The 16,051-nt window shown below is 41.1% G+C and overlaps 1 protein-coding gene across 5 annotated transcripts in view; it reads left to right on the plus strand.

The window, feature by feature from the left end:
- The window catches only part of LOC129704516 (microphthalmia-associated transcription factor-like), a 206,428-nt gene extending 191,365 nt beyond the window's left edge, over positions 1–15,063 (plus strand). For 3 of the 5 annotated variants that reach the window (XM_055647659.1, XM_055647660.1, XM_055647662.1), the window contains 5 exons: positions 4,825–4,896; positions 5,174–5,230; positions 5,938–6,013; positions 8,349–8,496; positions 11,127–15,063. In XM_055647659.1, coding sequence (XP_055503634.1) covers positions 4,825–4,896; positions 5,174–5,230; positions 5,938–6,013; positions 8,349–8,496; positions 11,127–11,507 — 734 coding nt within the window. In that variant the 3' untranslated portion in view covers positions 11,508–15,063. The remainder of the gene's footprint in view (positions 1–4,824; positions 4,897–5,173; positions 5,231–5,937; positions 6,014–8,348; positions 8,497–11,126) is intronic. The other 2 variants (XM_055647661.1, XM_055647663.1) reach the window with 1 other exon arrangement.
- The last annotated feature ends 988 nt before the right edge of the window (positions 15,064–16,051 follow it).

Genomic DNA, 16,051 nt, shown 5'->3' on the forward strand with positions numbered 1-16,051 from the left:
CATTCAATGTGATCATGGCTGATCATCCCCAATCAGTACCCCGTTCCTGGCTTCTCCCCATATCCCCTGACTCCGCTATTTTTAAGAGCCCTATCTAGCTCTCTCTTGAAAGCATCCAGAGAACCTGCCTCCACCGCCCTCTGAGGAAGAGAATTCCACAGACTCACCACTCTCTGTGAGAAAAAGTGTTTCCTCGTCTCCGTTCTAAATGGCTTACTCCTTATTCTTAAACTGTGGCCCCTGGTTCTGGACTCCCCCAACATCGGGAACATGTTTCCTGCCTCTAGTGTGTCCAAGCCCTTAACAATCTTATATGTTTCAATGAGATGCCCTCTCATCCTTCTAAACTCCAGAGTGTAAAAGCCCAACTGCTCCATTCTCTCAGCAGATGACAGTCCCGCCATCCCGGGAATTAACCTTGAAAACCTACACTGCACTCCCTCAATAGCAAGAATGTCCTTCTTCAAATTAGGTTTCTCAATTATGATATTTGCCACTTGCTGTAATATATGACTGTGTCCAATGTTGTAGTCCCGTGAGCTATTTATACACATGCAGGACCTTTAACATGGTAAATTGTTCCGATATCTGAACTTTGGTGTTTTATTTGTTACTGATTAAAATCTAAAGTGCAACATTGTAGAATAGGTTCATTCCAGTTGTCTCATCGAGCTGTATCTCCAAACCCTCAACCTTCCAAAACAGATTTGCAGGTTGGTGATTAACGTGCATTTTGTCTCCAAAATAGGTTCTTGAACGTTGAATTACAGCAAGGAATTCCACACATTTGATGCACCCTCCGTCATTATTCTTCCCTCTCATATAGCTATACACTGTGGAAACAGACCCTTCGGCCCAACTTGTCCATGCCGACCAAAATGCCCCATCTACACTAGTCCCACTTGCCTGCGTTTGGCCCATATCCCTCTAAATCTACTCTATCCATGTACCTGTCTAAACATCGCAATGATACCTGCCTCAACTACCTCCTCTGGCAGCTTGTTCCACACACCCACCACCCGTTGTGTGAAAATGTTATCCCTTGGGTTCCAATTAAATCTTTCCCCTGTCCAGTAAAAAAAAATGAAGACTTCAAAAATTAAAAGCATCCAAATTAACTGATAATTACAAGAATATCTCATGGTTCTTCCCATGATTGAAATCATTGGAGACGCTCTCCCTGAAACAAGTGCAAGCTGGTGCCTGATGTTCCCTCACATTTGGGGACCTTCACTGGACACCATGTAGTCCATCTGTGGAGCATAGCCTGAAGAATAGTAGCAAACCACTGAATGCAAGTTTGGGACTTACTTGTTTGTGTGTCTAACCTCAATGGTGGCTCACACACATGCGAGAAAACATTGACATTTACGCACAGAAACGCCAGCATTTCCCCCATGAAATTTGTCGTATGTTGTCAGCAAATGCATTTCTGCAGCTTGAAGTTAATTAATACTGCTTTTTTTTTTCCCAGCTCTGAATTTCTCAATTAAATAATTTTCTCTATTAAAGAATTGTCTCTATAAATAAGAGTCGTGCATAGTACTATTTGCAAATTGAATTAAGTTTGAATTGAATTAAATCTGAATTGCAAATTGAACATTTGCTATTCAAAACCAGTGATACTGATTCTGATAAAGTGTTTGCTCTGTATAGAACTGTATATTCTTGACAAATTAATACCGACTATATTTACTAGTGAAGTCGACTGATTATAAGGGTTAAAATCTATCCCCCTCTCTCACCTCCCCCCCCCCTCCCCCCCAAGTACTAATATGCACAAAACATGCCTAATATCTTCTAGCAGGTATATGCTGTACCTGTTCAGAAGGTCAAGTTGCTAGATGTGGGATAGCAGTGATGTAAGCGTGGATAAGTTAGCAGAACCATTTTAACTACTCACTTGACAAGTTTCTGTGGGGTGGGCCAGTTTAGATTCGAACAGTTTAGACCTGAATTGTGGTTAGTTAAGTCATTTGCTGAAGATAGCTGAGCAAGACTAGGAACAGATGTTCCCAAAATCACAAGAACACGATGAATATTAAAATCTTGCCAATTAGCAACTTTTTTTATCCCCCACCGTTTCATTTTAGCTCAGATAAAAGACGTGGAGAAAATTAAATCTATTATTAATCTGGATGGTCTCAGTCAGTTGGATTACTTACACACATTAATTGCATGATTGTAGTCCACAGATTGCAAACTACTAGTCAATAATTCCAAGATGTATTTTGCATGGAGTTTTCCTGCCAAGTCTTGTAGTTCATTTTCTGGCATGCATGAAGCAACTACACACTTAAATGCACATTTGTGAAGACATCTATCTCAGCTGGATAGACCCTCCTTCAGACCAATGAACTTCATCTGTCAATATCTCTCGACATCACCGTCTATATCTTTCGTTTCCCTATCCCCCAACTCTGTCAGAAGAATGGTCTCAACCCGAAACGTCACCCATTCCTGTTCTCCAGGGATGCTGCCTGTCCCGCTGAGTTACTCCAGCATTTTGTGTCCATCTTCATATTTGCAACAGCCACAGTCTTTTTGTGTGTTTGCTTCATGCAGGCATTAATTATTTTGATAATTATAGCAGGGGGGAAATTGTCCAGCTGAATGCAATTGTCTCTATTTTGACTAAGATGCGTTGTTAACATATAGTGCATAGCTAACATAGCTGCACCCGCTGAGTTTCTCCAGCTTTTCTGTGTAACCTTCGATTCTCCAGCATCTGCAGTTCCCTCTTTAACACTGTTAACATATAGTGTTTGATAAATAAAAGCTCAAAATTAATGGTGAGCAAATGGCAAACGTAACGGGAGAAATGAGTTAAGAAGTATCATGGAAGTAAAGACCGAAGATATTTTTTATCAATTAATTCAGCAAAATACAAGGCCCATTATTCATGCGTTAAGGCTTTGCCCGATGCCCCAGAATACGTGAAATGGATCGCATCATAGTCCATGGCTGAAAGTCTCTTTCAAACGAGCTTTACTGTTGGTTAATATGCCAGCAGTCGTTAATGATATATCAAGCCAGGGTATCATTTTTGCCTTCTCTTGCTATCATTTAACTTCTAATTGAAACCCGCCAAAGTGCATCACCCCCCCCTTCATTTTGTATAAAATGTAACTGTATTCAACTGGGTTCTGAACAAGCCCACGTGAAAGTGTCAGATGAGGAGACATTTGTCTAGGTCTGCTTTCTTTAGCACGCTTAGAGGTCAAAGGATTTAGATACCTTTTAAAATTGAGATTAGGGGCACATCTGAATAATCCCTGGTTTAGTTTAGTTTAGAGATACAGAGTGGAAACAGGCTCTTCGGCCCATCGAGTCCACACCCACCAGCGATTGCCGTACACTAGCACTCTCCTACACACTAGGAACAATTTATAAGCTTTGCCGAAGCCAATTCATCCACAAACCTGTTCGGCTTTGGAGTGTGGGAGGAATCTGCAGCACCCGGGGAAATCCCACGCAATTGCGGGGAGAACATAGAAACTCCGTACAGACAGCATCCATAGTCAGCATCGTACCTGGGTCCTTGGAGCAGTAAGGCAGCAGCTCAACATCACTACTGTGATGCCCCTCTGTAGAGATCTTGATGATCGCTGATCTTTTAAATGAACAGAGAACATTAATAACTGGGACATGTGCAAGCTTCAATATGTTCACTATCAATATAATCTACCAATAATACAGTTCAGCAATGTGAGGATTTGAAACTCACAATTATGTGACACATTTTTGATTTGTGTGATGAATTTGTAATTCATTTATTGATGCCAATTGTGTAGGACACAAGACCACCATGTCTTACTAAAATTGTAGATACATGTAGAAACATTCATGACCTATCTAGGACATAATGAATTGGGAATCATAAAAGTACAGGTTAAATATTTTTACACTGAGAACGATGTCCAAAGAATATCAAATTCTAAAAAAATATATATAAATATTTCTATTTCACCTCAGGGGTTTATCTGTATCCTGATGATACCTCTGGATGTATAGTTTAGTTTAGTTTAGAGATACAACTCGGAAACAGGCCCTACGGCTCACCGAGTCCTCACCGACCACATTAACACTATCCTACACACGAGGGACAATTTACAGTTGCACCACGATAATTAACCTACAAACCTGTGGGAGGAAACCCGAAAATCTCGGAGGAAACCCATGCACGTTATGGGGAGAATGTACAAACTCCATACAGACAAGCACCCGTAGTCGGGATCGAACCTGGGTCTCCGGCGCTGCGAGCGCTGTAAGGCAGCAACTCTACTACCGCGCCACCGTGCTGCTCTGAAAAGTAATCTGGTTTGAAGGAGAAATCTGTTGTGCAAATCACCACGTCAAAGTAATCCAAGACCTGCAGGTGGTGAGGGTTCTATATTAACCAAGAGCCTTTCAAAGCTTTTAAAAGTTTTGCATTCACTATTTATCTTCATGATTATTATCACTTTGTAAATGAAGCAATGGTTCAGGGAACTCTAATCGTCTCAGAAACAGTAATGTATCCTCTACCCGGAATCTTTTCCACAAGGTGATTAAAAAAAAATAATGATACAATTCAGTATCACACTAAGGTAGAGCTTAAATTAGAAGCCTTCGCTGTTGTGAGAATTAGCACACAGTGCAATTTATATGTTATGAAGAATGAATAAATCACATTAGGGAATTGGTAGCAGTACGGTCCATGTATATCGTCAAAGTGACCCACTTCACTGCTGCATTCGGTATAGTTTGCTAAAATAACCCTATATTATTCAAATGGCATAATGTTACGTAGTATTTAAATTGTTTCCCATATATAATTCACAGAATCAATGGTTGCAGGCATGGATCTCCATTTTAAAAGTCCCTCTATGAAAATGCATAACGCTCTATTACCAGGCAAGTTCTAACGCACAGAATGTATTTAAATCATCACTTCAGCAACAATTATTGTTTGTGTATGACCAGGAAGTATTGGCGGTAACGTTTTAACACAAGTGGGATGGCTTGTTAAGCTTTTTGCTGTTTAAAAAAAATGTACATTTTTGTTGTGTAGGGCAGAATTATTTGCCACTGCGAATCAAACTTTGTTGGAATTTTTAAATGAAACAAAAGGGAAGTGTTGGTGTTACAAAGACCAGTTGTTCTGTCCTTAACTTGCAGTTTTTGTTGACAGAAGCAGAAGCCAGAGCACTCGCGAAAGAGCGGCAGAAGAAAGACAATCATAACTTGAGTACGTTTACAATCCAATTAAATGTTAGTGTTAACATTTCAAAGTAATCTTGTGTTTATTACACCTAATGGGGGAATAAACAAACCCTTTTTAAAAAAAACCCCTGAAGGTCTTTCATCACCTGCTGGCTGGAGAGACTTAACAAGGACACCTTCTCCTATCACCTATTTCCTTCGCTCCACCCCCCATCAGTCTGAAGAAGGGTTTTGGCCCGAAACGTTGCCTATTTCCTTCGCTCCATGGATGCTGCTGCACCCGCTGAGTTTCTCCAGCAATTTTGTGTACCTTCGATTTTCCAGCATCTGCAGTTCCTTCTTGAACACACCTTCTCCTTGTTGTCTTCTTGAGCCAACGTGAAAGATATCACACCCTACGATAGACACAAAAAGCTGGAGTAACTCAGCGGGACAGACAGCATCTCTGGAGAAAGGAATAGGTGACGTTTTGGGTCGAGACCCTTCTTCAGACCTGTTCCTTTTCTCCAGAGATGCTGTTTGACTCACTGAGTTACTCCAGCTGTGTTTGGTTTAAACCAACATCTGCGATTCCTTTCGAGATATCACAACCTGGGCCATGTGTGAGAGTCACACCGGCAGCTACTGTTGTGGCACGTTCCCAAGGTCATACATGACGGCAGTTAAATTCATTATATCTCAACACGTATTTTATTCTCCAGACTAAGCTATGTTTTGTTTTTATTCTTCAAGTTGAAAGGAGGAGAAGGTTCAATATCAATGATCGTATAAAGGAACTGGGCACATTAATACCAAAGTCTAATGATCCGTAAGTACAACTTCAACAACATTCTTCATGTTTTATTCTCAATAATTCATTGATCATGTTGGCTGATAATTGATGTGTATTTGGAATATCTCAAAAACATATACTTTTTCAATTATGTGCTACAATGCTGAGAACTATATTCTGCACTCAGTATCTTCCCCTTTGGTCTATGTACTTGAGTTGGACCTGATGGTATCAATGTATGGAATATAGGGCCAACAGCGTGGAAACTGGCCCTTCGGCCCAACTTGCCCACACTGTCCAACTTGTCCCATCTACACTAGTCACACCTGCCTGCATTTGGCCCATATCTCTCCAAACTGTTCTGTATCTGAAGCGGATATCTGGTCTGTTTGGGTAGCATGGACAACAAAGCTTTTCACTGTACCTCAGTACCTGTGACAATAATAAACCTAAACCTAAGCTATTTTTCAGATAAGAATTAATGTTATAGTTTAATTGAGTGTTTTATTTGAAGGTGTAATTTTTATCGAATCTGCAACAGCACTTAAATTCTCACAAAAGCATTGGGGATTATTGTCTTACTGTACAAGGAGATGGACACAAAGTGTTGGAGTAACTCAGCCGATCATGTGGCATCTCTGGAGAAAAGGGACGGGTGACGTTTCGGGTCGAGATCCCTCTTCAAACTCTGAATCACCCATCCTTAGTCTCCAGAGATGTTGCCTGACCTGCGGATTTACTCCAGCACTTTGCGCCTATCTTTGGTTTAAACCAGCATCTGCAGTTCCTTCCGACACATCTGCAGTTCCTTTCCACACAGTCCTGTACAGAGATCTCCTGCCTCGCTCTTTTTCCTGTTTTACTAAAATGTAATTTGACATTTTAGTAAATGTATGTGAAGAATTCAAATCCAGTCAGAAATTAAATAGAGCCTCTCAATTCAAACTGACATTCAGCTAATTATCCTTTGGAAAAGTCTTTAATTTTATTTGATGCCGGATAAAGCATGATATTAATATTGAGCCACTATGCCATTGAACACTTCCTCCTGTGGAACATCTATTTGTGTGAACCTAATAATGCATCACAACCAGACAGAGCCTGGTTTGTTCTCATGGCATACTTGCTAAAAACTGATTTTGGTCTGTGTCGGAAATATTTGCTGGATTATCGCTGGGGAAACCATGTCTGGTGGTATAAGAAATAACTTTGTTGCTGCAGACACTTAGGAGTCAGTACTTATTTGTGCTGCTAGGCTGGTTGCAAATGGCTGGACACACAGCGTGACCAAACACCAAAGTAACTGTACAAGGAGGGACTTATTCATGTATCGCTGGATGCTCCAGCTCAATAGTTGTGCAGTTGACAATTTGGAAACGTCTGTGTTGATGAAATAATGCAATAGTGAAATATTCACAATAGGCAATATGTTCCTGGGATGTCAGGACTTTCGTATGAAGAAAGACTGGATAGACTCGGTTTGTGCTCGCTAGACTTTAGAAGATTGAGGGGGGATCTTATAGAAACGTACAAAATTCTTAAGGGGTTGGACAGGCTAGATGCAGGAAGATTGTTCCCGATGTTGGGGAAGTCCAGAACAAGGGGTCACAGTTTAAGGATAAGGGGGAAGTCTTTTAGGACTGAGATGAGAAAAACATTTTTCACACAGAGAGTGGTGAATCTCTGGAATTCTCTGCCACAGAAGGTAGTTGAGGCCAGTTCATTGGCTATATTTAAGAGGGAGTTAGATGTGGCCCTTGTGGCTAAAGGGATCAGGGGGTATGGAGAGAAGGCAGATACAGGATACTGAGTTGGATGATCAGCCATGATCATATTGAATGGCGGTGCAGGCTCAAAGGACCGTATGGCCTACTACTGCACCTATTTTCTATGTTTCTATGTTTCTTAAACCAGTCGGGAAGTAAATCACATTCTCTGAATTAACTTACAGTCATATTCAATGCCATCAAAGAGAGTACTAGAATCATTTTGGTATAAAATAGGAAAGGTTGGAAGGTTTTGGAGGGATCTGGCTCAAATGCGGGCAAATAGGACTAGTTTAGATGGGGCATCTTGTTCGGCAGCGTTGACTTAAAGGCCCGTTGCCATGCCGATGACTGACTCCATAAAATGTAATTTACTGCAGGTACTGAGTGTGGAGTTACTCAGAAAATTCATTGTTTTCCTTTTAAATCATAATTGCAGCTCAGTTTGAAAATGAGTGTGTTTACGCTATGTTTTTCCTTTCCGACAGCTGTGTTGTTTACAGTTAGTAACATCTAGCACAATTTAATAATGCTAAATTTTGTTCTGCTCCAAAGTCGCCTCCAGCGAATTCTGTCTTAACATCTTTTGATTTTGATTTTAACAGAGATATGCGTTGGAACAAAGGAACTATTCTAAAGGCATCTGTGGATTATATCAGAAGGCTTCAGAAAGAACAGCACAGAGCAAAAGACTTTGAGTCACGACAGAAGAAACTGGAACATGCCAACCGACACTTACTACTGAGAATACAGGTTGGCCAAGATAACGTTTGAAAGTTTGAAACATTTACAAGAACAATTCCAGGAATGAGTAGGTTAACCTATGATGAGCGTTTGTCGGCACTGGACCTGTGCTCACTGGAGTTTAGAAGAATGAGGGAGGACCTCATTGAGACATACAGAATAGTGAAAGGCTTGGCTAGAGTGGATGTGAAGAGGATGTTTCCACTAGTGGGAGGGTCCAGGACTAGAGGTCTTAGCCTTAGAATTAAAGGACTTTCTTTTCGGAAGGCGATGAGGAGAAATTTATTTAGTCAGAGAGTGGTGAATCTGTGGAATTCTTTGCCACAGAAGGCTGTGGAGGCCAAGTCAGTGGATATTTTTAAGGCGGAGATGGAAAGATTCTTGATTAGTATGAGTGTCAGAGGTTATGGGTAGAAGTCAGGAGGAGAGTTTGATCAGCCATGAAGAGTTTGATCAGCCATGATTGAATGGCAGAGTAGACTTGATGGGCCGAATGTCCTAATTCTACTCCTATCACTTATGACCTCATGAAATGTTTAAATCTTCGTACATTTATTTTCAGCTGGTGACTTACCCGGCTTACTGAGTAAATAGAAGCCCACCATTTCTCCAGGGTCTTGTGCAAAAATCAATACATTTGAGGTTTTTGATAGTTGCAATTTCCTCACCTATTAATATATCTCCCTCAAGCCATTTGTTAAATGTCATCGTTCTGTCATATCTGGTATGCAGTTTAATCAAAGTGTGCTGCTGCATTTCTCGTCTGCTTTCACGGTTTTATAAGGGAACAGCCAAAATATACATAATATGAAGTCTACTCGGCAACGTGAAGATGAGAACGGGGCAACTAAGGACCCGTTGAGCATTGCATTTGAGCTTCTTATCGCGTTTACAATCAAAAGTAGGGGAACTGAGTAACTCACCAAAATTTGGGATTTCTCACGATATTTTTCATAGCTTGGCGATCACGTTCCTGCACTCGAAATCTAGAGATGACACTCTAGAGAGGACAGGCATTGAACTTGCAGGTTTGTTGATGACTAAACAAAATGTTTGGTATTGGAAGGATGTCAACAAAATAGGGAGAGTACAGAGGAGATTTACTAGAATGTTGCCTGGGTTTCAACAACTAAGTTACAGAGATAGGTTGAATAAGTTAGGTCTTTATTCTCTGGAGCGCAGAAGGTTAAGGGGGGACTTGATAGAGGTCTTTAAAATGATGAGAGGGATAGACAGAGTTGATGTGGACAAGCTTTTCCCTTTGAGAATAGGGAAGATTCAAGCAAGGGGACATGACTTCAGAATTAAGGGACAGAAGTTTAGGGGTAACATGAGGGGGAACTTCTTTACTGAGAGTGGTAGCGGTGTGGAATGAGCTTCCAGTGGAAGTGGTGTCGGCAGGTTCGTTGGTATCATTTAAAAATTAATTGGATAGGCATATGGATGAAAAGGGAATGGAGGGTTATGGTATGAGTGCAGGCAGGTGGGACTAAGGGAAAAAAGTTGTTCGGCACGGACTTGTAGGGCCGAGATGGCCTGTTTCCGTGCTGTAATTGTTATATGGTTATATGGTTATTGCACTGTAAAGAGCCTGTCCCACCAGCATGTGATTGCATGCGTCTAGCGCGACCAAACATGGTCGTTTGAGGCGTACGGCCGCGCGGGGCCGGTCCCAATTCGAACCGCGGAGGCGTATGTAGTTGTGCGGGGCTGGTCCCGACATCATACTCACCAATCAGCTGGGCAGGAGGCGGGCTGATTGAATTTGGACATCGCACGGCGTTGGGCGGTGACATCATCGCGCAACACCACGCGCTTAGCGTACACCGTCAAGAAGCTGCATACGACATAGAGACGCTGCGTATGGCCTCAATGCGCCTGCATGCCGATAGGCTTTTGACGCGGGGGATTTTCGGACAGTGCAGGATTTTTGGAGCCACTCGCAATGTCGGGACCAGCCCCGCACAACTACATACACCTCCGCCGATTGAAGTGGGACCGGCCCCGCGAGGCTGTACGCCTCAAGCAACCACGTTTGGTTGTGCTAGACGCATGCAATCGCATGCTGGTGGGACAGGCCCTTTAGGATTCTCTCAGTGATTTACTGCTCCAGTTTACAAGTAACTGCAGATGCTGCTTGTTTACAAAAGACACCAAGTCCATAACTCAGCGGGTCAGGCAGCATTTCTGGAGGACATGGATTGGTGACTTTTCTGGTCAAGACCTTCCTTCAGACTGATCGTGAATCGGGTAGGGAGGGGGGAGAAAACTGGGATAGAGGAGAGGGAGGACAAAGCGTGGCAGGTAAACTGGCTGAAGATTAGACAATCAGTCTGAAGAAGGATCCCAACCCAATCCAAGTTCTCCAGAGATGCTGCCTAATCTTGCTGAGTTTTGCACTTGGTGTCTTTTTTTTGTAAACTAGCATCTGCAGTTCCTTGTTTCTAGTAAACTGGGGCAGTGAATTGCTTGGAGAATCCTTACAGTGAAATACCAAACATTTTGCTTAGTAATCAACATACCTGTACGCCAAATGTCCACCCAACATTCTAACGATTTGTTAAATTAAAGATAATGGATAAATCTGGATGAACTTACTTTTCAAAGTGATTTTTGTGTCTGTTTAATTTGTTTTTTAGGAACTTGAAATGCAAGCCCGTGCACATGGACTCCCACTTGTCAACCCTTCCAGCCTCTGCTCATCCGACCTTACCGGAAGGAACATTAAAATGGAGCCAGCGATCGCTGAGTGCCACAGAGATAATCTCCAGCACCATGTGGACCTTTCCTGCGGCACTACGCTGGACCCTACAAACGGGACACTCAACTTCAACGACAATATTGGCCCCTACAATGCGCCCACGAAACTGGGCAGCAAACTGGAAGATATCCTGATGGACGATACCCTCTCCCCCGGGGAAGGTACAGACCCGCTCCTATCATCCGTATCACCCGGCGCTTCCAAGACAAGTAGTCGGAGAAGCAGTATGAGTATGGAGGATAGCGAAAATGGGTGTTAGCAAGAAGTCCTTTTTTTTTAAAAGCTCATCCTGTATTTAACTTTTCCTAAAAGGTCTCTCTTTTTTTTTTTTACTTGCCTAAAAACAAACACCTGTGTTGTAATGGTCAATCTATTTATCTGTCGATTGAAAGCTCTTTAGTCAGCAGAGTAAATCAAAGTACATGAGAACATTGATCAGAAACGTATCTGTCTGCACAGAGACAGACCCACTGAGATACAGACAGACTCTGAAGAAAGTCCAAAAAGTCGACAATGGAGTCTCCAATTAGGGACAGGATCAGTCGATATTGTTCTAATGAAGATAAAGTTGTGTAGGAAAAAGAAAAATTATTGTACCTTAAAATTCAGATTTTCCCCCATTTACTTTTAATATATTTTAATCAATTTTTACAATCAATTTTTGATTTTTGCATGACCTACCTATACTTGATTTTGTTTTCACACTAGCCCTTTTAAGGTTTCTATTTTTTTAATTTCTGAATATTTCGTTGTATGAAAATGCACATTCTGGTATTCAGTATTTCAATACACTATATTTCTTCAGTCTGTTTTTTTTAGTGGAGGATTTGGTGCATCCACCATCAACACTTAAGGAAGTCAAGGCAAGATTTTTAGTGAAATGTTTGGATATTTTGTATATCTAAACACAATCTTATTTAGACATTTTTAAATTAACTTTGAAAATAAGAGCTCTACTCGTTTGAAAAAAAGACGATTCTAGTTCAATATATCTAAAGTGATGCTTAAACTAGCCAACATGATGTGATATTTATTTTATTTTTTAAACAGCAAGAGTGGAACTATTAGAAGAAAATGTTCGGTGCGGTTGGAAATCTACCTTGTTGTCTTCTAATGATACCTCTTCTGATAGTAGATTTACATGTTGAGTCTTTCGGCACTGCAGCCTGCTAAAAATGCAAACAGCTTTTTGCTTATCAAATTATTACTTGATAATGTGTATGCTCTCGACGAGGTTATTCAGATAATCTTGATGATTGTTTGATGGTGTCTGTCTATAACGATGACCAGTTCAGGGCATTCGGTCGGTTGATCACGGGGAGGGAATTGGTAGAATTGGAACGGAACGACCTCTCAGGCAAGGTGTCGTATGGGGAGGTGAATTTAAGCTGAGGCATGCAATTTATTCTGTGAGTGAATTATAATTTCTAATTCACATGATTAACTTTATAAGGATCGATCTTACTCTTGAGTGGAATAAATTGTGTGTCCTACCATAAATTCCTTCATATTTCACCGACAATTCTGCCCTAACTTATACTACAATGCAATGTACAGTACTGCGTGGGACGGAACTGCAGATGCTGGTTTAAACCGAAGATAGACACAAAATGCTGGAGTAACTCAGCGGGACAGGCAGCATCTCTGGAGAGAATGAACGGGTGACGTTTGGGGTCTTTCAGACTAGAGTCAGGAGCCCCTACTTTTTTCGGAAGAACCCGAAACGTCACCCATTCCTCCTCCCCAGAGATGCTGCCTGTCCCGCTGAGTTTATCCAGCATTTTGTGTCTTATCGCCATGTACAGAACCGTTTGGTAAGACTGATTATTTACAATGGTGCATTGTGACATCCTCCCCACACCCCATCTGTAGGAACTAATTATGACGATGGAGTAATGTCTAACTTTGTCAGGGCAAATCAATCAACTGGTCTTCACAATGATCGGATTAACCACGTTTTATTACGACAGTGTTGTAAGAGTAGAAATATGATGCTAAATCCTCGACTTTGTTATAGATCTATGCAATTTCACTAGATGTATTTGCATTGTACTGTGTGCCTAGGTAATTGTTCTACACGCATACTAGCTCAAGGTGTGACGAAGAGAAGAATTTTTAAACAAGTAATTTATGAAACACTGAATGTGGCAGCAGACTATAGTGAATTCAGAATGAAGTGCCTTAAAATAGATCACCAAGTCTTTTGGACATGCACTGACTGAAGGGTGTAATCGGTGAGGGTTTGGCCTGTGTATAAGTAATGCGGGCATTGCTGGCTGCCTATGTTCAGGATGTGAGCTTCCAAGCTTCTCCGCTGTTAAGACCACTGACCTTCTACCACCTTTCTGTGTAACTAACCTCAAGAGACGGCTTTTAAGTTTAGTGTGAAGGGAATTGACTACTCAGCCTAGTTCTGCCAAATTCCTGGGACAGGGAAAAAAAAAGTATGCAATACAATAATGTTATGTTAAAAGCAATAATTGTTAAACGTTTTCAAAATAGAAAGAGGAGGGGGAGGGGAAATAGATTAAATAATGAACGATAAGCACAACATCCCTACACTCATGGGGATGACATTTGAAATAAAGAATGCACTTGATAGATTGGAGACTGTTATATTAGTTGTTAATAAAATATCAAACCTATATTTCTTGGAAAAGTAGCTTAAAATACTGCCTCTTAACGAGCTAGTTGGTATTGTAATGTGATATTCACATGCTGCCCATTGCAGCATTCTTTGTATGGCCCACTGGATTGTATATTACAGACCTGATCTCACTATAAATTGAAGATACACAATTATTGGCGGCTATTTGTCTGTCTTTTATACCACAATGGTACCTGACTACTTAACGAGTGAACATTGTTGCACGTATGTTGTAGCAGCTAGCTTTATATAGGGTTAGGAATTGTACAGCACCTGATAGTTGTGCATCTTCTTTATATTTAGTTTCATTTTAATAGACTAATTTATGCTGCAATTATTGTGCCATAAGGATCCTGTGAATTTTAAAATAATATACTATGAATTCCACACAATTGTTACGCTGGTTATCATGTCTTGTAACAAACCATGTAAAATAGAATGTTTAACACCCGTGTTTACATGGAGCCAAGTACTAAATCACATCGATATAACATGTCCAATACCATTACTTTCCAGTTGTAGATATTTGTATTCAAGTACCCCCTGGGAATGAGCATCTCAAGTGCAAATTCTACACAAACACACACATTGAAATTAAGCAAAACTTTCTCCAAAAATCTCATTGTCTGGCACTTGGGAAACGCACACCCTTGTTATTCTGCAGCGTGAATAGTTGAAGGCCTGAAAGACAGCAAACTTGAGAGATTGATTGTGTGGGAAGGAACTGCAGATGCTGGTTTAAACCGAAGACAGACGCAAAAAGCTGGAGTAACTCGGCAGGTCAGGCAGCAACTCTGGAGAAAAGGAATAGGTGACGCTTCGGGTCGAGACCGTTCTTTCAGACTGACAAATTCCTTTTCTCCAGAGATGCTGCCTGACCCGCTGAGTTGCTCCAACCTTTTGTGTCTATCTTGGGAGATTCATTGATACTGTTTTTGTCACGTGTGCTTGGTACCGCGAGATCCTGTGTTCACGCACAGTACAAGTTTGCAAGAGTCACCACGAAAGGACACCAACAAAGACATGTTTCACACATAAAAGTACATACAAGTAACTGTGAGGAGGTCTAATCTGTCAGAAGTCAGAGCTAAAGTGTGTAAGCCATGACTTTGGTGAACTCCCCGGATTTCTTCTTCGGGATCATTTTGCCGCACCTCGTGCCCCCTAGCTCGTATTGAACTTTATTGATCCCAGGAAGGAAATTGATCTGCCAACAGTCATAAAAACACAAAATACACTCAACATGAAATTAAAGTGACAAGTGGAAAGGACTTGGGGATGTGCAAAAATTGAGGTGAGGGGGGGTGGGGGGGGGGGGGGGGGGGGGGGGGGGGGGGTGGTGATTGTTGCAATAAATTTAGAAAGTTATCATTGTTCTTTGTGTTAAATTGTACAAACCAAGGGTAAAAAGCACAGTAAGTAAAATGTGAGTTGCTGTTTCAAGGCAAGGTAAGAAATGCCCAGCACCTCTGTTGATTCCAGGTTCAGAGACGGACGGTACTCTGAAATTCTTCTGTTACAGAAATCATTGTTTGACATTTACCAACCTGAAACTGTAACTCCTGATTGTTACATTTGTAAATATATTTGTAAGTACACTAAATTACACTTGATGAAATAGTACCTGTGGTTAGTTTTTAAGTTTTGAAATTTTTACTTTTGGCCAAACAATTTTTCATTCTTATTGTATAGATTGGTTCATAACATAGCTACCAACACACTTCAATAAAGGACATCAAAAAAGATCAACAACCTGTTCTTGTGTTCATTTGCGTTATTCTGCATTCAAATCTTGCATTGCTGTGCTGGGGATATCAAAGTATTCTATTTTCTTTCCAGCTAAAACCAAATTATATTTTCAGTTTAATTTACAATACTTTTTAAAATTTACATCATCTACAGGCGAGTGTCGCTGTGCCAATGTAAGTAACATCACAGTAGCGCATCCAATGAAGATTATCCCTGTATCTGCGCCAAGCAGCGATCAACCCGTACACGAGCACTATCCTACACACTAGGGACAGATTACAATTTTACTGTAGCAAATTAACCTACAAACCTGCACGTCTTTGGAGTGTGGGAAGAAACTGGAGCACCCGGAGAAAACCCACGCGGTCACAAGGAGGAGGTACAAACTCTGTACAGACAGCATCCCA

This window comes from Leucoraja erinacea, chromosome 16 (assembly GCF_028641065.1).
Source record: "Leucoraja erinacea ecotype New England chromosome 16, Leri_hhj_1, whole genome shotgun sequence".
NCBI classification, from domain to species: domain Eukaryota; kingdom Metazoa; phylum Chordata; class Chondrichthyes; order Rajiformes; family Rajidae; genus Leucoraja; species Leucoraja erinaceus.